Here is a 23,006-nt window from a genome sequence, read left to right on the forward strand (position 1 = left end):
CTTGATGAGTGCTCCTTTTACAAGTAGCATCGAAGGCGCCAACGCACCAAACCTGTGCGGCCCTTCAAAGCAAACTGTGCCGCAGCACTCGCTTGTGGCATGTGTCTTGCACGACAATGGCCGTCTGTACTTTCAGAAAGGGGAATTAGGCAGCTAGGCAGCATAGCAGCGACAGGAATGCAGGCATGCTTCCCGAGACTTTACGCAACTGCAAACGGATAATGCCCTCATAAATGACAAAAGACTGAGCGCTTTGTAGGAATAGCTTTTATTCAGCTCATTGGAACAAAATAGTAAAATAAATATCCAATAAATTAAGTTCGCATTTAGACGGAAGAAATGTCTAAAAAAAAGGGGCGAAGCCAAGATCTGTGGCACGCGAGCCTTCTTTCGTGACTGCAGAGCGAGACTGCCACTATGTGGAACAAGAGACAGTGTGTTTTTTTACAACACACCTTATAAAGATGAAATAGTAAAATAAATATTAAATAAATTAATCCTGCATTTAGTAGGGTGGAATGTCCGAAGAAACGCTAAGAGAAAGCTGCCCCGACTGCCTATACTTTGTCTCGTCCCACGATGGACCATTGCCGAAGCTACGGGCCGCCAGTTCCAATTGTAAGCCGAGAAGAACTCATGGTGGCATACAGCTCTGCCACGCTTGCCAGTGCTCCCAAATCAACATGCCAAGTCTAGGCAACATACTGCATGCTTTCCAACCAATCCATCAATGGACGTGGAGGCCCGTAGCATTGGCTGTGGTCTGCCGGAGCCAATCCATAGTGGAGTACATTTAAGTACGCGAGCATTTAAAAAAGCTGGAAACCATTCTTTGGTTTGCTGGTCAATATGTAAAAGAACTGTGACTCAAGCACTGTTGGCTGCCCAGCATACCCTGCATAATTGCTGCCTGCACAAAGAAAAAAAAAAAGTGTGCCTATAAGTTTTTCTTTTTACAGTTTTTTTCTAACATTTGTACAGTGTGGGTTTGAACCTTTGTACACTCCCAACATCCCGCTGCTATCTTAGCACGGTGTCACTCCATCACAATCGATGCTAAAGATGCCGTCAAACGGGGCTAGGGCGGTCCCTGAACTGGGAAGCTTTGACCGAGCTGCTGCATTCTCTTGGCCAGCTTGGCTTTCTGCGGAGAAATAAGGAAAGAAAACAAGTAGAGATGCCGCAAACCTTTTTCGAACCTGGGGTTTGAAGATCGAACCAAGGAGATTGAAAGGTTCGAAAACGTTTCGAAATGTTTATCACATAAAAAGTTCGACGATTTTCGAACTCTTGATTTTCGACGCTAAGAAATTCAATTGTTGAAAAACTTTTCAAATTTTCCACACTATGGAATTAAACAATTTTCTAACTTTCAAACTTATACGCTAAGAAATTCAACTATTTTAGAACTTTCAAAATTCTGAACAAAAGTTTGACGAGGTTCAAACCAACTTCACCCCCATAGGTTCGAGGCAACAAATAGAAACAACACAAGATGTCGATGTGTAAAGTTTGGGGGTTGCATTTAGGCAATGTTCGATCGGATTGCTACTACCATAAAACACTGTTAGGACGCCGTCCCCCGAGAGATCCCCATCCCCTTTTCTTGCTAAATATCTGTTACATAAAAATTCAGAAAATCAGATGAAAATAGGCACTTGGCGCCTGTTTTCATTAAATGAGAATAATGTGATTTGACGTTGACACAACCGCATCAAATGTAGCTTTAAAAAAAAACTTTTTGGCTAGTTTTGGCACAACATTTGTGCTGGGGAGCAGGACGGCAGAGTAAAAGTGGATTGGCACACAATGGTGCAATTGGCGCAGCGCTTGCACCCGTTTTTATGGACTGTCCAACACCAACAGGAAAACCTGGGCACAGCCTGAACGGAAGGTTATCAATCTTTGTTCACATCACCATGATATCGAGGTTGTACCTAAACGTAACAGGATGGATCCTTCAATGGATTCACAGTTTGTTTAATTTGGGCAAATCCACAAGAGGGTTTACCTAAACAGAATAGGGTGCAATATTAATCCTCATGTGAATCTACCGTTTCATCTGGTTAAATCCATGAGAACAGTCACCAAGACAGAACAGAGTGGATCTATCATTTCATCTGGATATATCTATGAGAATTCACCCAGATGAAACAGTGTAGATCCTTTCATGGATCCACCGTTTTGTCTGGGAAAATGTACAAGAGAATCCACCCAGACAGAACAATGAATCGTCCCATGAATTCACTATTTCATCTGGGTGAATCTGAGGATACACCTAAACATAACAGGATAGATCCTCTCGTGGATCCACGTTTCGTCTGGAACAATTCACAAGCAGATCCACACAGACGTGCGTGGAATTCTCTCTTGGATCCACCCAGACTAAACAGCAAAGGTCCTTTGTGCAGGGATGGAACTGGGCAAAGCATCTTTGGAGCAATTTTGGGAGCAGAAAAACCTGCAGTTTGGAGCAGGCTGGGAGCAGCAAAAACGAGGTCTTGGAGCAAGTTGGGACTAGCAGAAGAGTTGTAAGAATGCTAAAATAGAGGCCAAATGTCACCAGGTTATCAAAACTCAAGGAAATATGGCGTGCATGTGAAAGGTAGTTTCAATTAACATTTCAATTGAAACATTTCTGAACAAATTACATTAAAATTACACAAAATATATAAAGCAAAACTGCACGACAGTGTGACACGTGATGGAACTGACTTGCAAAGAGGTAAATATAAACAAAGAGGCAGAAATAGCTTTTAGCTCGTACCTAGCTCCGTCCATTTGCCTCACTGCTCACTCGCCTTTCCTATGTTCCCAAGCTTTCTGCGAGGGGCATCAGGGCGGGCAAACGCGAGCTGCAGGCTTGCAATACACCTTTCCATAAAAGCGTATTAGGGCGCATTCATTGCCGTGTTTGTGTGTTATGCACGCGCAGTTTCTGGCCGGCCGCAATTCCGAGCGAGTGCTGGTTTGACTGATTTTGTGCGTGTGGACACAGCGTGTGGACTGTGATTTTTGTAAACAGTGGAAGTACAGCCAAGAGGGAGGTGCACCAGCTTAAATACATTTGAGTTTATCGCAATATGGTGGCGCTGTTTGCTCCACTATTCAGATGAAATGACTCTAGGACTCCGGAAAAGCACACAGCAAACAGCAGCTATACTTCGTTTCAGCTTATGTCCAGATGCAGCCGATGCTACAAGCGCCAGCATGGGGCCTTGAACAGTGCGCGCAATGCACAAAACCGCGTTCCTGCCAGGGATGCTGAAGGCCTGGAGCTCGCGCTTGTAGCATCATCTGCGTGTGGACTTACACGAAACAGAGCAACAGCGAATGGCTTCAAAGGGGTCTGGGGCCCAAAACTCATCAAACACAAAGTGGGGGCTGAAGTTGACGGAGCGCACCGATTGGATAGTCACGACGATGACTTCGCGTTTTTGTCGTTGACGTCCAATCAGCACGCTTCGCAAACTTTCGGCTCCAGCTTTGTGTTTGACGAGTTTAGCGCCCCTGGTAGCAGAAGCATCGCAATGAGGTATGCTGTGACAACTGTTTTAAGCTGAAACGAAGTCTAACCATGGCAGCGACCACTGTGGCAGCGACTTCTAGATACAGAGCTTGGGATTCGGATTCACTTGCGTTGCCTTTGGGCCGGAAGTTCCGATGTCAGTGTCATCAACAGAAACTGCGAAACGGCTAATTTCGACGAGGATCGCTTATAATTTCAGTTTTGGTGCACCTTGGCGCAATTTCGTTCTTATTTATACTTTTGTATCAGTGTGGCGCATGAAAAGTCAATAGGCGCACAATGCGCAATTGGTGCAGCAGTTCCATCCCTGTTTGTAGATCCACCATTTTGTCTGGGTAAATCCATGCGAGAATCCCCCTACGTAAACCGAACAGGGTAGATACTCCCGTAGATCCACATTTCGTCAGGCTGAATCCATGAGGATTTGCCCAGACGACACAGCTGTCCAGGAGACATAGCAACGTCCCACCAGTGTCTGTGGGGCTTCCCTCTCCCGCAGAGCGGGCACTCACGAGTCTGGAGGGCCTGCTGTCCTGCACCTTGACCACCTCCCGCATGACGCTGCTCTTCTTGGCCTCCTGAAGCTCCTTCACTTTCTTGCGTGTAGCCTCCAAGCTGCGACAAGGGAAAGGCATTCCGACATGTTTGCTGTCTCCAGCAGAGCCCATCACAGTCTCTTAGGGCTGTTCAAATGTTTATCAATCCTCCAATATACAGTTACAATGTAACAAATGTGAGTCTTGCGGCATACCTATTTGAACGTAGGTTAACATTTCTTTTCTAGCACTCCTATGTAAAATGAGGGGTCCACCTATGCTTTCAACCAACCAAACCCGTAAAAGTGGGCAAAATTTACGAGCCCATCAAGTGAGCAATGATGTTGCACTGCATCAGCCGCTTCTCCAGACACGCTGCCGCAAGGCAGTGAAGCTTAGGCCGTGTGGCGCAGACCAAGTAGGGAGTTTTAGAATAGCGCACGCTAAAGCTTTGCGTACGCAAAGAATAGCGTCGTCGCCACTGCGCATGCTCCGAACGCAAACCAGGTTTTGCGCTTTGCGTGCGCAATTTTAGCGTGCGCTATTTCTCGGAAATAGCGTGCGTACGCAAAGAGTCTTTGCGCTTCTCCTAGGAGGATTCGTGATGAGAAGTTGGCTAAATCCAAGACGAGCACAGTTAAAAAAACATGGCGGCTTCCAGGATTATGTCGGCGGCTGCTTTGGCGGCGTCGTGAGTGCGACGTCGGCGGTATTCTCGCGACTGCAATTTTCAATACGGGACGACATTGTACTCGGTTTGGCAGCGATTACCGACAACTTGATGCTTGCGACGCGCGAACATTTCACGGCGAAGGTATGATGCGCGAAGGTCAGTACACGAAACCTCTCTTGCCGAGGCGACGCAAACGGACACGACCGCTCAACCGCTCACGTCGCGTTCTCATGTTTAAACAAATTAAAATGCTACTCTGGACCAAAAAACTCGTTTTTTTTCTAAAGTTACAGCATTTCGTGTGTAAAATAAAAATTTTTACTGTATCTTGGTGGTGTCGCAAGCGCGAGATGCTTGGGCTTTTGCGCCGCGGCGGAGAAACGCTATTCTAAAACTCTCTTGCGTCGCGTGCGCTAATACAAGCGCTGAATTTAGCGCTAGCGTGCGCTAAAATTGCGTACGTTATTCTAAAACTGCCTAGTGTCGCGGCATAGGGGCACTTAGTCGACCCCTTCTGGAAGTTCACAATCAGCACAGTTCCTGAGCAAGTTTTAGATCAGGTCACTAAGAGCATTTCAAAATAAATGCTTGTTTGAATATCCTTCTCTTTCAGTGGGGTCAATCTATATTTGGATATTTTTTTAATTCTCCACAAGTACTTAAGTAACAATGCTGGTTAAAAATAAAAAACCCTCCTCACGTACTGCTCCGATACCTACCATTCATCCAAGAAAAAGGGTTTACCACCAGAACACTTCCCACCAACCGAGCGTCTCAGTACAAGCTTTCCCAAAAGCAAAAAGATCTTGCAAAAAATGCAAGCGAGAAGAGAGCCATTCCACTCACTCCAGCTTAATCTTGCGCTGGATCTCCTTCTTCCAGATGTTCTTGAAGTCGTTGCAGAAGGGCACCCAGGGCCCAAACAACTCCTTGGGCCACTCCGACTCATTCTTGGACTTGGGCTGCAGGCTGAAGTAGTCCTTCGTTTCCAGGAACCTGCCAGGGAAGAAACACGCACTATCACCAGTCACTGCCTCAAGTGTCACATCGACTGACCAGGTGCCACTCGAGCTATCAACACATCTTATTTCTACATTAGAGCACTTTACAGTCAAACCTTATCATACCGAAAACAGACACATGAAGTGTATGTCTGTGTTCGGATTTCGAAGACCAGTACACCGAGCATTATTGGAAAGTAATAATACTTGGACAATTGGTCTTTTAAATCTTGGCGTGCATGCGTAGCAAAATGTTAACATGTGACAATTATCTTTCGCTTAACGCCAAATCGTCTTGGACGAGCCTAGCTTCTCAATCTAGAGCAGTCTCTGATCCGCTCAGGGTTAGTATACTACGTCTGCTTTCCCCGGTTCACACATTATTGTTTTGGAAGACCCAGGCTCGCTCATGGCTTAGTTCGCAGCTCTGCCAACAGACTGCAGCAATGACATATTTTAAATTTTGCTTCCATTCAGTTTGTGGCTAGGAATTTGATTTTAAAAGCAACAAGTTTGATTTTGAAGACAATTAAGCAGTTGAAGGTCAGAAATTCCCAGAAACTGAAAGCGGTTAAAAAAACACAGTAATAATTATAAACCTCCTTTGTCTAGAAGCAAAATAAAAAAAAGGAAGATTTGGTTTCTTCTTTTTCAATATCTATAACACCGATAGCCACCCCGCCTCCCTGCCAATTTTACATGATCTCTAATCTATCCTTTATAACTTTGCATCACTGACGAACTAATTAGCTGACCATTTTGTAACTGGTCGCAGTGCCATTTCATTTAATGGCCAGCGCAAACAATTGCATAACCGCTGACTCTGACCTGCGCTTTGCTGTGCAGTCGTAGTGCGAGGCTGTTAGATAATTTACTAGATTTTTTAAGTCGTTATCATCTTTTGTCACTTTTCCAATCACTTTACCGACTTTATCTAAACCTCCCTTAATCTGGTCTCATATGCTTCCTTTTGCTGCAGAATGGCATACTGTATTAATGGAAGCAAACCCAGATATTCCGTCGTCTGCAGGTGTCCGACGTGAGAGGCAGCAGAGTTGGCCGCTACCAAACGCCTGCGTCTCCAACTAAAAGCACATCTCTGCACGCGTCACGCATTACAAGTCACGCCACACTAAGCTCCTCCACCTTAGACTGCGTCTGAGCACCCTGCATCTCATCGCAATAAAAAAGAACGAAAGGATGACGAGGAGGCATGGCAATTCCTGCATGAGATGGTTCAATCAATAAATTGAAATACAGCTGCAACTGTTTTATTTTTTTCTCGTCGAACGAGTCTCCGTTTTGGATGACGAGGCGAATGCAGCCAAGTAAGGAGCGGATGCCGAGGTGGCAACAGCGCTGCCGGGGGCTCACTTCTGCCTGCACTCTTCGAGGTTCTCCTCCTGCTCCCTGTGCTCCTGGTAGGCCTTCTCCAGGAATCCCGTCATCCGCTGCCGGAACGGCTCCTGGTGCTCCTCGTCGGACTTCTCCAGGACTCGCTGCACCTTCGCCTCGCAGCCTGGGGGTGCAGAGAGACACTGGTTCTGTACTCTGCCTCACCTTAAAGGGACGCTTAACCCCTTAACTGGGGACTTTTTTGAGCAAAAATATCTGTAAAATGTTTTTTTTTTTTTTTTTTCAAGAGTTTCTAGTTTTTGAAGGTATAACAATAATGTCGAAACCTAAAACAAATTTATTTATATCAAGCTGGATGTGCACCCTGGCACTTCCTACAATCCGAAATGGATCTTTCACTGTGCTGCCGTCTTGCCAGGTTGCAGCAGATCCCGAAGTTGATGGTGTTTCTATAAACAATTGTTCCGCTGTGTCATCTTCAATTTCTGTGTCGTCGTTCAAGGGACGCGCTGGCATTTGCTAGGCGTCATTTTCCAAACAAACAGTCAAAGATGTCATACAGGAGTCTTCGACTTTTTTTTTTGTGGTGCCTTGTATGCATAGCTTTTAAAACTAAAAATGCTTCCGATACACGAGGATAGATGGCACATCCTACCCACACGCTATATTGAGCGAGCGTTTAAAGACGCGCTTCCCAATAGTTACAATTGAAAACGAGCGTGTTGGTTAATAGATACAAAACTTGAAAGTATAAAACAGAGAGGACGAGGACGGGAACAAAAAAGATGTCCTGTTCCCGTCCTCGTCCTCTCTGTTTTATACTTTCAAGTTTTGTTTCCCAATAGTAGCAAAGAAAGTGCAGCGCATCTACAGACGCACCCCCCAATTTACGGTCAAAATTGACGTGCGTCTAAAAACACGCTCCTCAATTAAGGGGTTAACTGCGCCTGGATAGGACGTCGCAAAAAAACTTGGCCTGGCAAAAAAAACATTTTAGCGCATTGTTTACGACGCGAGGCTCCTTTTGAGTCGGGAGCAATTCTCAAACATGCTTCCATATCGGAGAAAACATTCCCAAACGGATGCATGTTCGGGAATCGCTCCCAACTGATATGTGCCTCGTGACATAATTGCTTCTGACCGGCATGTGCCCCTTGACATAAATACTATGCTCATTTTTGGGGGGAGGAGTTAACATTATGACGCATCCTATCCAAGAACTTAACAAAACATTTTATTTGTTTTTGACTCGAGTGTTTGAGCGGCCAAGCAAAGGCAATGCGAGCTGTGAGCACCTTATGTTGCAGCGTGTCTTGGTGCAGTGGCAGCTCGTCGAGCTGCAAACGCGTGCCCGCAATCTCCGTTCCCACCCATGTTTTAAGGTGAATCGTGGCGGAGCAACAAATATGTAAAACTTCTCGAGAAACAATAACTGAGCCTGCATTAGACCATACAGGCTCTGACTAAGCAAAACAAAAAATCAGAAATGTGTTGTGCTGCTACGTGCGCGCAAATTTTACTTAATCTCAGTGCAAGAACATGCGCGCAATGAAACAAAATCTTCCGAAGGTGGCAAAAGATACGAGCGAAATTTAAAACAGCAGAGTTATACTTTGCTCGTGGACATATTCTGCACGTTTCTATGTGCAAAGGAATCAGGCAGGCTTCCAACTTTACAATATGCCCGTTAATTAAAAAAAAATAAAAAATTCAGTTCTTCAGTTGCTGAGCTACGAAAAACACGCCCAGAGATGGAAGTTTTGGTTTTGTAGCAGGCAAAATATTGGTTTCAAGCAGCCCCGACGCTTTTCCAGCAATGAAATGCACAGCCTTCTTATTAGAGACAAGGCTCAGGGCCAGAGTAGGTTCCATCTACAATAAATTTTTAAGACAAATATATATCAGGCATCGTGCAACACTTCAGTTGAGATAAATACTTTCTCTCACTTCCCTTTCTACACTCGATAGATAGCTTGTTTAGCCTAAGTGCCATTCCTCCAAAACTAGCGTACCTGCTACAAAATTTATCATCAAAAATATGTCCCCCCAAGTTTTCTTAACTTGCCGCTCAATATACTAATATAAGGTGCAAAAACAACCACCCACAAATATTGCACAAAGCTGCAGTTGTGCTCCGAAAGTGGCACAGCGTTCAGTGGCATTGAAATCAGAGTTGAGTCAAAGCTCGCTGCGCCGGGAACGGCACTGACTGTCATGCTTATTCAAATATAGACCCACAATTCCTTTTCTTTTTTTTTTTTACTTTCTCCATACAGCTGCTTAAAATTCGAGGTCGACCTACGGTCGAACCCAAATAAGGTTAACTTGCGATAGAACTAAGCATATTTTTCGAGCCTATTGCGCCAATTCAGGCGCCTGTCTTGGGCAGTAACTCGCTACTAGCAACATGTTACCAATAACTAGTTACTTTCTTCAATAACTTGTAACTGTAACTCACTTGTAACTGTAACAGTCACCATTTTTCCAAAGAAACCGTAAAAGGTAACGTCGTTACAGTTACTTCAGATTTACGAGGGTTGTCCATAAAATAAGGTTCCCATTGATCTTTCAAAATGAAAAACATGCTTACTGGCATTGAATACATTTTTGGAAAGCTTAGACTTTCCCCTATTTTTTTTACATAATCGCCGAAGAGATCAATGCATTTTTGCATGCGGTGTACCATCTTCTCTATGACTGATTCGTAGAACTATCCTGCCGCGTTGTGAAGGTAGCTTAAAACCTCTTTTTTCATCTCCTCTTTGGTTCTGAAATGCGTTCTACCCAGGTGTTTTTTCAATTCAGGGAAGAGATGGTAGTCACTGGGGGCTATGTCTGGGCTGCGGGGCGGGTGTGCGACAGTATCCCACCCAAATTTGTTGACGGGATAGTTTGTTACACGGGTGTTGTACTGCTTGTGGCATGGGATTTGCCATTTCTCTCTTTCTCTCTCTCTCATTTCTAGCGTTTTGTGTAGGATTTGAAGCCTATATAAGCCCTTCCGTTGTCGAAATAATTGCAGCAGTGTTTCAGACTGTGTTTGTCCGTCTCTCGACATCCCAGTGTCGGGGTTTTCACTCACATGTTTAAACACCACCAGCTCGTTTGTACCCTAACCTTTTGTTCACTATGCTGGCTGTCTAAATGCGGTTGGTAAATGCGCTCAGCTTTTGTTTTTACTCTATTCAACGGGATCGACGAGTACATTTGTTTTCAAGGAATATGTTTATGAACAACTTCGTCCGTTTGTACATTTGTTTTAATAAATGGACAATGGACTTCGCCGTGGCACCCATTGTGACTGACTGCACGGTTGAAGCTCTCTTCGACCAATTAGAAAGTGCAAAGTGTTACATTAAACTAGGATTCATGCTATATGCAGCACTTGCAGTAGATTCAGAGAGTACTCAAGACCAAGTTAGTCAGGACAATTTTTTTTAAAAATTTAATTGCAAGTTATTTGCTTAACCTGCTCGAAACTTTCAATTGACAAGATGTATTCTCAGAAATGGGAAAGCTCACACTAAATTTGTCCGAAAAACTCGGTACCTGCCCGTACCAACGTCAAGTTTTCATCAAAGGTGTATTTTTGAAGTGGATTTCACCTTGTGAAATTTCAAAGTGTAGCTCCATTCCTGTGAAGAATGAGACCCCAACAAACGTGCAGCTCCTTATCTAGTGTAAGTAGGCATCTGGAAAATTCCGCCCAGGGGGTTGCGTCCAGTGTTCGGGTGAGAATGAACAGGCAATTTTGAGAACAAGAAAGTATGATGAAATGATTAGAGTTACGTCCCAGTAAGAACAAACACGAATCCTCTAGAAGCCCGTGACCGAGCATTGCTTGCTCAGCAAAGCGCGCAGCAATATACCGTTGTAAATTATATACTTTGCCAGACTCGGCCCAAGAACCTGACGTTCCCTGAAGAATTCACCAGATGGTGCAAATAACATATGATACACCACATACAAACACTTTGCTCAGCAGAGACTCCCAAGTTGTAGCGGCTTACAAGGACCTTTCCCCTCGAAAAAAGGCTGCCATTCCTCTTGAATGTCTGTCTTTTCTTAACACACAGTAATCAGGAATCCAGTACATTCGGGTTGAAACAAGTTTCAGTAACCATCATTACGTGAGAAGAATGTACCAACAGTATTTGTTCAATATCTTCAACTTCATTTGCAACGATCCTAGCATGCAAATGAACCAACTTGAACATTTCTCCATTCTTTCTCCGACGTATATTATCTTGGCTTTCCTGCGTAACCTTCACTTTTAAGGAAAGGTTTACTCCCAAAACGAAAGAAATATTCAGGTTTCCTCATCTCGATAACCTGTGCGTTGTACCTCCCGCGGCCAGACAGCGAGACTGCATGACAGCACATCGTTAACATGCAATCAAATATCACAGCGGAAAGTATAGTAGGAAAATCGTGAAAAGACCACGTATCATGGGCAGAGAAGGGTACTACAGCTGAAATCTTTGAATTCGGCGGTTGCTTGCGCCATCCTGTACCCGTGCCGTGTACTTTACTACGACGAGATTAAATGTTGCCAACCAAGCTCTCGTTTCCCGCTAAATCTAGCATAGCTGCAAACTTTTTTTTCTTCTTTTTTAGTTGTTGAGTTACCTTGGCGCAGTGTGGCACAATTTCGACCGATTTCGCGTTTTTGGCGCAACTAGGGGCGGAAAATTGGGTTTGTATCAAAATGGTGCAATGGGCGCAGATGTCACACCCCTGTATATTTATTACTGGGGCGTGGTTGCACTCACTCTTGAGCTGCGTGTGTAGCTTGACGAGGTCGGCGGCAATGTCGTTGAAGTTGACCAGTCCCGCGCGCTCCATGTCGCTGGGCTCCGGCAGCGGGAACTTTGCCTTCTCCAGCGTGGCATCCTGGCATGGAGAGAGGAACACACACTTTCTTTCAGAGCCAGTCAGGTCAGGAGGGGTACCGCTGAGCCACACTGGCCAGATGATGCCACACTCCGCAGGTTTATTTATTCATCTATTCGAGGTACCCTTCAGCACCCAAAGGCATTACAGAGGGGGGGGGGGACATAATCAAAACCAATATACGTGCACATGAAATAAAGTTTGTGCATGAAATAGGACACACTTCGGGAACTACAGAAAAAGAATATACGATTGTTATACAATGCTACACAAAGGAACAACTCATCTTAATCAACAAAATGCAACCAGTCTTCAATAACTGTAGAGAAAAACGAGGAGCACTGAAATGGTTTCTGGGATTGTCTATTTATGGTGGTAAAGCAATCTACGTGCTGAAATAGTCCAAAAAATCTGAAAATTACAGTTGTGCGTGGCCTACCCCCCCGTTAAAAAATTAAGAAGTTCAAAGGTTGCGGGCACTTCTTTTCTCACGGCAAATTCCCTGTGTGAAGCGGTCGACGATGGTGCACGCATGCGGACGGATCAGCGGAGCGGTTCCGGATCTCAAGTAGTCCCCAGCTGTCGTTGCCTCGGACAAAGTATGCTTCAGCAGCTGTTTGCATGTGCACGTGATGGACATTCACAATCCGAGGCCGTTATAATTAGAAATCCTTCGGCGGACAAGGCTGTTTATACTCCAACGTCGACGAACGCAACGGGAGCCAGCGCAGAACGACGTGGCAACTGCGTGGTCTAGCGCACAGCATTTCCATTTTCTGGTTCGTACAAATCATGCGATCGGTGTGTGTGGTTCGTCCGTGTCGCATGGTTATGCTTCGAAGCGGCGATTCGGGGCAGTGATTAGCAGTTTGAAAACGAGAAAACAATGGGGATAATCAGTGCACACCCGCATTTATTTTCTCCAAAATGTCAATCAAATGTTGACAGGAAAACAAAAAATCGCAATATCGTGTCCGCGGGAGCTAGCCGCTTGGCAGGCTCGCTGGAATCGTCAAATCAACTCCGGTGAATCTGCCAGAATACATTGATGATAGCAATGCTTTCATCAACGCGGGCCGTCGCGGCTAGGTGGCGTAAGCTGCCGCCCGTTATAAAGAATACAGTTGAACCTCGATGTAACGAAGTCGGTAAAATTCGCAATTTACTTCGTTACATTGAAATTTCGCTAAATCGAAATTTGGCTTTAGCATGCGAAAAAAAAAATTCCGAAACATTTTACGGGTATGAAAACTCACCGAAAATGACATTTATTTAGGGGCAAAGTAGTCCGCGAGTTTTGCTTGCGCCTTGTCCGACAGTAGCAGCGGCGTCGGCGGCGTCATACGGCGTTCGAGCGCCCAGAGCGCTTGCACGGCATCTTGCTGCCCATGCGATGCCGTGTACCTCCTCAGTACGTCCACTGCGTCGAGCACTTCCCGAGTGCTCGTGATCTTGGCGGTTTCTTCAGGATGGCGTCCAAAACGTTTGCTTTCTCATCCAAAGGAAGAACTTTACGTTTCCATATGGCAGCAAGCACGTGGGTGAACCGCCCGGTTAAAAAATAAAGCTGTTTAGTTTAGGCGGTGCCAATGTTTCCAACCTACACAGCACTCTTGCCCGCACAGTTCACTTGCCCCCTTGCGCCCACAGTGTGCTTGCGCCTTTGCTTTACATCACACTCGCAAGACGATAATCGGTCTTTTCGGTCTTCTCCTAGATGGCACTGCCCGTGCGGTCGCGCTAGAGTTCCTGTATAGGCTCCCTACGGGAGCCAGAGTTGCGCATTTGTTTTCCCCGCGCCGCCACGCCGCTATTCGCCGAGATCCATCACGTGAGGAGCAAAGCATCCGGTGGCGTGCAAGAAAGCCACCTTTACGGTCGCTCCGCCGACGTTTCTCTTGCCCCGGCGTATGTTTCCCTGCTTTCCGCCTCCTTTTCCTCCTCTCCTGTTTTCCATGCGCGGCGGCGCGCGCGGCGCCGCTATTCGCCAAATTTAGTCACGTGAGGAGCAAAGCATCCACCTCGTGCGTCAAAGCCGGCGCTACGGCCACGCGCCGAGGCTGAATGCGCAACTCTGCTACCGTAGGTAGCATATACAGGAACTCTAGGTCGCGCGGTCGCGCCATCACGTCGCTCCCCCGCTGAAGTTGGCTCCCGCGCTACCCGCGGTACAGTGGACTATGATGATCAGTGAATGTCAGTGGTGATGCTGTTATGCCGTGTTAACTTTTTGCTCGGCATTTTCTGGCCAGCCTCGCGGAATCCGCTTTGCCGCATGCCTCGCCGGCGCTACCGGCGCCGCATCCTCGGGCAGCCTAGGAACGTTGGAAGGCCTGTCCCCGTGAAGTAACCTATCAAGCGCTCGCGTTTGCGCATAATTTTTTTTTTAACCACAATTTTTTTGCGAAGTTGTTTTTTAGAGTTTATTTATTTATTGCCTTCTATGGCAATGGTGCTTCGTTATATTGAAATAGCAGCAAAATAGACTTCGTTATATAGGGACTAAAAATACATGGGGTCTATGGGCAAGAAATTATGAAAAATAAAATACTTCGTTAAATCGAGGATTTCGTTACATTGAAGTTCGTTATATCGAGGTTCGACTGTACTATCGATATTCATCGATCAATCCATCCATCTGACAGAGTCAGGCGGACAAATCACTCTGGGTTTGGCGAAAAACAAGAAAAAATATGGTTTCGACCATATTTTTATGGTTATGGGCCATATTTTATGGTTATGGGCCAAACCCATAACCATAAATATGGTTATGGGTTTGGCAGGTTTCGAAGCGAAATGTAAGCATTACTCCTTTTGCACTACTAACATTATGCGTCTTTGTCGAAATGCAATGCACAACATGCTCAAAACGAGGTACTTGTAATGATAACAATCATAATCTCCACTGGTCCAGAAAAAAATATGGAACATAAGAGAAAAGTCTGCGTGATTTTTATTGCATGCAATAAGTAGGCAAAAAACAATTTTTTCAAAAACCACCTGTTACACATTATGGGATTTAGACCCCACCCACCTAGTTTTTCCTTTTACCATTCGTTGCCCTCCAGGAAATTCCCGGTTCATTCTAGGCAGTTATTGTGTCTTCTAGTATGGAAGCTTCCTGAACATTTGGCATGTATAAAAGCAGCCAGTAGAAACTCCCTCTGACAACCTCTGAATGTGCCACGTGCCTTGGATGACACGAGATCTTTTTTGCCGGTCCTCTCTTCCACTCGAGAGAGGCTGTTTAATTAACACAGCTTTAGCATGCAATCTTGCCATTGCCCTCCCTTCTTTTTTTTTTTGTTTAGAGGCACACATTCGCCTAATTAATTATTCAGTTTTCAAGTTATTCACCATCTCTTCCCTCGTCATCCGTGACAACACGAAACTTGAGTATGTTGGCTAGCAAGTCTTCCTCCATAAGCTTTTCTAGACTACCAGGAAGACAGGACCACAGTGGCAGCTTTGCACCTTTAGAAAAAAATGTTGTAATCAGGATAGGTCTATAGTCATAAGTAATATTTCATTCTCGTTTCGTCATTTGCTCTTACCCACACAAAGCAAATGCACCGGACGTAGGAAGTAAACATTGATGTTCGTAGAAAAAATAGAAATAAAATAATAAATTCTCAGCTGCCAAACTCATTACACTCTTTGTGTATATTTACTCTCTCAGATTTCTTTTTAAATTGAAATTAGCACCAGCTACTATTGCATTATGGTAGAGTAAAAGTGGTTTGCTTACTGATGAACATGGTGACATCTTGTCCTGAAAGAGCTGGCAGAAAAATTTATACTGGAAGATTAGGAAAAATTTAAGTTGACAAGGTAAGAAGTAAACTGTTTCCAGTGAAGCAGCTTGAAACAACTCCAGCAAAAGAATATTTTCTACATAATGATGCCCACTTTAAAACCAATTTTCCAGTTAAAACGATGTAAAACAAATGTGAGAGGTACCATTTTGAAAGACTTTTAGACCTCTACAACCAACTGGAAAACCAGCAACAGACAGCGTTAGCATCGCGCTTGTTTCAGGATGCGGAGGGAGGCATCCAATCATAGCAGCGACTATTGTAGGAAGGGGCATGTTTATGGGTCGGAGTACTGTAACGATGCACTAGAAACTTGCGCCGTTTTCCCCTTGGACGACGTAGTCCCTCTGCGCATCCGTGCCGCTAGGGGAAAACTTGGGGCAAGAGACAGAGGTGCCGTAAGGGTCTCCTTCGGTCGCCTGCTCAGATTGCTCGCTTCTGCGTGGTTACGAGAGACTTCCTAGAGGGACGGTACCTTTTGTGATGAAAAACTCGGGGGTGGTTTTTTTGCGCCTAGGTGCAACAAAGAGGACGAGACGTGTAAAAAAAAAAACAAAAAAAAACTTGTTTTTAGTTGGTAGAGGGCTTCATCCTCCTTACACAGCGGCGGATTATTAGTTTAAAATAAATGATAAAAGTTGCCCACATTCTTGTCGAGCGAGACAACGTACCAAAGTCAGCATTTTCTGGAGTTTACGACTCAAGTGCCTATTTTTCACGCGGTCCTGTCGTAGTTGTAGGTGCACTGCATTCCTTTTGCCAGAAGTAGACCTGGGTGCCAAGAAGCGTGCTGAAGCGGAAGTTAAGACCTAGCCCAGCTTCCCAAACCTTGTGAGCCAGAGCCACTCCAGAAGCTCCAGCAATTGGCTCATTGTGAAGCACCTTTTGGAGCAGCGCCTTTGCAGCACAAGCATACTCTTCTATCCCACAAATATCACTACCTTGACAGGTAGTGATACCCGTCTCACCTCCGGCCACGACAAGAGAAAAGCTAAAGGAGGAACTCCCCTCTCCCCGAGACTCTCCTTTGTGTGTCCCAGACGTTGATATTGTCCCTCTACAAGATTATAGAAGATTAACCCGTCACTCAAAATTTGCACAAAAGCAGTTGCTTCGGTGGCTGGAACGACTACGACATCCTCTCGACGTCGGCCTCGTCGCATCTTTGCTCGTCCCAACACAGTCTATGTTGCGATTGCACCGGATGTGACGTGCTCTCCGCTGGCTGCTCTCCAAGCGCTTGCCAGAGTGGGCCGTTCATGACCAAAAATACAGCCATCAGGTTCAAAATAGAGGCCTGGGACTGCCATTTACGGATATTGTAGATCATATTCAGCCTATTTCTGAAAACGACAGGTATATTTCAAATTTCGTTGAAATGTCCCTTTAAAGGGACACTAACAGGGTATTTATGGTGACAAGGTTTTTATTTGTACATGACATATGAGAGCCCAACTACCCAGGACATAATTTGCAGCTCGAAATTCATTTTCTTTCTACCCCAAAAACCGCCAATCAAGAACTGGCCGGTTTGAGTAACTCTCTCTTTTCTGCGGTCACGTGCCGTTTTGTATGGTTTAGACACAACCACCAAAGATAATAAATTTCGTGGGTTATCAAAGGCATACACTCAATACTGCAAATAGACAAAGCTATGACACCCATTTTTTGTGGCTTCTAAAAAACTAAATATACACCAATTGAAAAAAAAAAAAAGAAAAAAGTTGCACAGCCACGTGAGTTTTGGCAACTTTCTCCTCTATATTTCTTCTTCCTTCCCTGCCCAGTTTCGGTTTCAAGCAGTTGCATATTTTAACTTTATTAAAAATCTATGCGACACTGTAGCAAAATATTGATTGGGTAGTTTTGGGACACCATAATAAATCGCCTGGCAAAAAATTTAAAAAAAGTTTTGGGGTGTGTTAGTGTCCTTTAAAGGAAAAAGTGGGGATTTGAGACTTTTTTATTTATTCCACAAATGATATCTGACTGTTTGATTTTCCATGCAGCTTTCAAATATACAATTAGACTCCAAATAGCTCTACTAGAATTAAACTCATAAAAAAGTTTATTATAATTACCGTAAAGTTCCGAAAGAACGTCCACCCAAAATAAAGAGATGAATGGCGAAAAACATGGCGGCACCTGCTACAAACCATGCGATGCAAAAAGTGATACTCCAGATCGCGGACATGCAAATTCGCGTTTCACGATGCGATAACAACAGGGGAATTTGGTACGAACTCCTATGTCACAGGAAAGGATACCGCACGTCGCGGATGCAGCAGATTCATGTTTGACCATGTAAAGGACGCGCAGAAATCCACCAAGAACTAGCATCTTATGAGAACAAATACCGTAAATCGCAGACGCAGCAGGTTCAAGTTTTATGGTGCAATAAGCACATGGGAACCAGCTATAAATTTGCCTGTCACGGGAACAGATATCGCGTGCGCAGATCACAGACAGAAACGTGGGAATCCGCTACAAACTCTCGTGTCACGAGAATGGATACTGCAGATCGCGGACTTAGCAGATCCGCACTTCACGATGCAATACATGTGGGAACAACTCGCATGTTACGGGAGCCGATATCGCGTGCGCAGATCGCGGACAAAAACACGGAAACCAGTTATGAACTCGCTTATCAGACATACCGGTACAGCAGATCGCGCGCCAAATGCCATCCCCGTCGGACATCATGCGACGTCCAACGGGAGTGGGCGATGTTTCGGAATTTTTATGTTAGATATTTAGCCAGAAAAACGAGATGGGCGATCTCTCTGAACTAGGTAGCACATTTCTTACAGAACGTTAGTGCAAAATTAACCGAAGTATAAAAAATAATTGTGGAACTGCATTCACCAAGAAGCACTTTGTGCGACGACGCTATCTTATAGTAGCTTTAATTGTATTTCATTCGTAAAATTATATATGCTTAGAACTTGCAAAACAGGCCCGGTATTTAATTTGAGTGATAATTAAAGTACTTATATTCAGTAAAAAAAAAAATGGTATCACCACCCAGCTCCATCCTTCCTGAACAAAATGCCAGAGAAGTTGTCGCAATATATACTTTCCGGAATTCAGCGCCACCGCATGCTCAAATGGCAGCTTCATCTTTTACCATACTTATGGGAGCAATTAACCTATACTGTGCAATATTTTATCAAACACAGTCACAAGTCTGACAAACGAGAATGTGCGCTTCACTGTACAGTTCTTTCTCAATCTCTGTCAGTGTCAATGGCGAAAAAGATGGAACCAGTCAGAAAGAAGTGTCAATCCACATAGATGCCTTAGAAAAAGTCTATACATAAAGGGGCTTTCAAGCCGATTGTGTGCTATTAACAGGTTGATTGGGCCAGAGTTAGAATTGAACGCTTACGCAGCTCTTGCATTCAATTCCTGCTTCGCATCGCACTAACGTATCAAGTGTAGAAGTCTCGAATCATCTGCTGAGAAGAACCTTCAACTACTTCCTTCATCAGTGAAGAGAGGGCCACCATTAGTATCGCACATATGCAATCTTTCAGATGATAGTGACCCGAGTGGCCAGAGATAAAGATATAGGCACTCCAAGTTCGGGACCCCATTGTAAATGTTCCAAGGTCAGGATTTTTACCCCACATGCATCGTCATCAGTCTCTTCACTGCCTCGCTGCTTTCCAACCGGGCCTAGTTAGCCTCGTGAATAGTGCTGGGACCAATGCCATCGGAGAAAATCATTTTGAAAAAATGGCAGATGAAAGTTGCACACACACTTTCAGCGTTGAGCCCATTTCACATGGCACGATTCTGCTTGTGGTTTTCATTCTCGCGTGGCGAAAAGCCCGTGAATGCATCACGCGTGCACACAAGACACCCTCCACGCTTGGCATGTCCGTCCAAGCTTTAACAAGCATATGAATCGCCGCCAACAGAGTGACTTCATAGCGCTTACCCTGGTCCAGACAAAGCAATATTCTTGCCATGAGATGCTTGCGGTACAAGCCTTTCAGGTGTTTGATTATTCCTTGATCCATTGGTTGCAAGAGTGAGGTGGTTGCAGGTAGAAGGAAAATCAGGCGGATCATAGACAGCTCCGGCATCTTTGTGTGCGCACTGCAGTTGTCCGCTACTAACACGACCTTGCGCCCCTTGGACGCGAACTGGCGGTTCAATTTTTGAAGCCAATCTTGAAAGATCTCACGTGTCATCCACGCTTTTTTGTTGAAACAGTAGTCCGTTGGAAGCCGCGGGATGTTCCGAAAGCATCGTGGCGTCTTGGATTTCCCGATCACCAAAAGAGGCAGACGTTCCGTGCCTGTCATGTTGGCTGCCACGAGCATGGTCACCCGCTCTTTACTGCGTTTTCCCCCAGTGCAAGGATCCCCTTTGAACGTTATCGTTTTGTCGGGGAGAGCTTTGAAAAACAACGCCGTTTCATCGCAATTGAATATGTCCTCGGGCGCATACTCCGCAAGAATACGTGCGAGCTCTGACGTCTTCCAGTTTTCACACAAATGTTCATCCACATCGGCTCTTTCACCACACATGTGCTTAAAAATAAGAGAGTGCCTCTCCCTGAATCTTGCGAGCCATCCCTCAGAAACACGGAATCCCTCGATGCCCAAACGTTCGCTGAACTGTTGAGCCTTTGCGCGAATCATGTCTCCAGCCATCGGAAGGTTGTGCGTTCTTACTTCTGTCACCCATTTGTAAACGGCTTCTCCGAGTTCTGGATGGGCTGCACTACGAAGGTGTTTTCTTGAATTCACAAATTGCTCTTCTTCAAAAGCTTTCACGATTGCTGCTTTATTCCTAATGTAGGTAGCAAGCGTGCTTTTCTTGAGGTCATACTTTTCGGCAATTTCTTTTCTGGACAATTTTCCCTCCCTAACTTCGTTGAGTATGTGAACTTTTGTTTTTAAATCATTCGAAGAGTACTTTCCTCGCTTTTCTTTCGACATTTTCCGGTATGAGCGTTAAACGCCGCGCACTCCAAAGAACAGAAACCAGAAACCACGTGACAGCACGGTCCATCTTCATCGCTCGCTCGCTCATTTTTCTCCAGTCTCCTTCTCCATCCTCCCGACGTTCTTTCTCACTTCATCGCTCACTCATTTCCCTCTCGTTGCTCCCGTCTCCTTCCGCGCGCCTCCCCACGTGATCGGGCCGGTGCGCTCTGACTGGGTCTTTTCTCGACTAATCAAATCGGCCCTTTCTCCGGTGCGAGGCGCCGGCGAAAGGACGCCTGTCTGCGCGGGCGCTCTTTCGCGGAGCGCGCCCCGGCTCGAGGCGCCGACGGGCATCGCGCGTCTGTGGAGGTGTTGCAATCAGGCGCGGGCTCGCTGCAACGGCTGTTTGCCAATATGGGTAGGACGCGTGTTGTGTTCTGAGGCGCCGTTTTAACCTTTAAACATATAGTGTTAGCTTAAAAAATATTTCCCGGTTACGAAGATGCTGGCTCCCGGGACGAATTATCGGGTTGGGGATATTTATCAGATCGAAATACCGGGGTTTTCTCCCTATTGAAGCCTGTAAAATTCCGACGGTGCTAAACGGAAGGATCGAATTAACGCGATGATCGAAATAACGGGAGTCGAATTAACGAGCTTCGACTGTATTCATCGTAAAATACTTTTTGCTCTTATCCCTTGGCTGGCATCAAACCAGCAACATCTCGTACAGTAGTCAGACGCGGTACCCCTCTGCCGCCACATCCGTAAATCGTGTGTGTCTTTAATGCATCGGGGCTTGGGCTTTCAAGTTGTCTTAAGGATAACATAAGAGACCCTGTGTTTTTTGGTTTCTCTCGATCGAGTGACGTTGCAAACGGAAAGTCCCTAATATTGCGAGCCGGACTGCACTACATGAAACGGCTTTACCCTGCGGAGTAGCTGGAAGTGTCCTTGCGCACTTTCTTCTTGCTCCGCACTTCCGTCTTTGCTCTGTGTTGACGGTTAATGGCACAGAAGAATTACCGTCAGAAGCAGCGACGCAATGAGGCATGCCGCCGATGCTGCGTCCGATGATCACCACAAGAAGAAGCATGCATGAACTGCTTCCGTGCATCCAACGCGGCGCCGTCTTGTACTTCATTTCCCGTTTTGTGTGCCGTCACGAAACATGCAGAGTATGCAAAACTACCAAGTGTTGCAAACGATCGTAAAGATGAAGCAAAGCGGTGTTGACAAAGCGCAGGAGCGAGCAAGCAGCCGTAGCAGACGACGCGAGCCCGCAGAGGAGCGGTAGCCATGGCAATGGAGGGAGAACGTGCGTCTTGGCCAATGGTAGTCACGCGCTCTCTCGAGCGCACGCTTTGACCAATCGCAACTTCACAACCGCGAGGCGGAAAAATGCAGATTGCGTCGAAACAATGCGACGAATACCACTTTGAAGGGCGGCAAAACGAAGAGAAAAAGAACTCTGCTTCAAAACAAGGTTAAGGGAGGACACTGCCCAGAAAAAAATATTCTGCAAAAAAACATTGATTTTGAAAAATTACATATTTACATCCATTTCTGAAAATACTCTAGAGAGTATTCCCAGAAATTTTCACTAGTTTACACTGCATAGTTAATTTTTTATAAAGTATTTTCTGTCCACCGCAGCTAAAGAAAAGGTAGGGTTTGGAGCACTTTGAACACATTTTTCTCAGTTCCACTTTTTGGTATAAATTCCCTTTTAGTCGCTCTATCATTTGATAATGGCAAGACTCAGGGAAGGTTCACTCTTCCCTTTTCCTGACTGAAATTTAATAAGGAATGCAGCTATGGAATGTTTTTGTCACTTTACAGATGTCTTCTATAAAAAAATGTTGACATTTCGTCGAAGGCACAGAAGACCAAAAAGTTGACCAATTTTGCAGAAGAGAAAATTGATAGAAATAAAGGACTTTTTACAAAAAGCTTTCCATAGCCGCACCTCCTAGGCATTCTGCTACATATCTAGCGAATAAAAATCATGAATATCGTGATATTTTTCCGACGATAGATTAACTGAACTATGTAGGCGTGTTGCTGATAAAAGCTGCCCTAATTTCCTTCCCACTTAACCGAGAGGCATGAAATTTTGTTATGTACCCTCTAGCATGACCACCAGCCTACCCTGTAAATTTCATTAATGTTAAGCCAAGGTTTTAAAAGTTGACCCTCCTAGGGGGTGTGTCCCCTTAAAACGGTGGCCGTCTATCAAGTTGGGTGGGAGCGACAAATGCTC

The 23,006-nt window shown here is 45.2% G+C and overlaps 1 protein-coding gene across 1 annotated transcript in view; it reads right to left on the minus strand.

The window, feature by feature from the left end:
• Positions 1 to 249: 249 nt before the first annotated feature.
• LOC120846389 (formin-2-like) overlaps positions 250 to 23,006 on the minus strand; it is a 93,879-nt gene continuing 71,122 nt past the window's right edge. Inside the window, 5 exon segments of the mRNA XM_040218120.3 lie at positions 250 to 1,144; positions 4,042 to 4,144; positions 5,585 to 5,734; positions 7,114 to 7,258; positions 11,868 to 11,988. Coding sequence (XP_040074054.2) covers positions 1,079 to 1,144; positions 4,042 to 4,144; positions 5,585 to 5,734; positions 7,114 to 7,258; positions 11,868 to 11,988 — 585 coding nt within the window. The 3' untranslated portion in view covers positions 250 to 1,078.

This window comes from Ixodes scapularis, unplaced genomic scaffold, assembly GCF_016920785.2.
Source record: "Ixodes scapularis isolate PalLabHiFi unplaced genomic scaffold, ASM1692078v2 PGA_scaffold10__122_contigs__length_95168666, whole genome shotgun sequence".
In the NCBI taxonomy this organism is placed as follows: Eukaryota; Metazoa; Arthropoda; class Arachnida; order Ixodida; family Ixodidae; genus Ixodes; species Ixodes scapularis.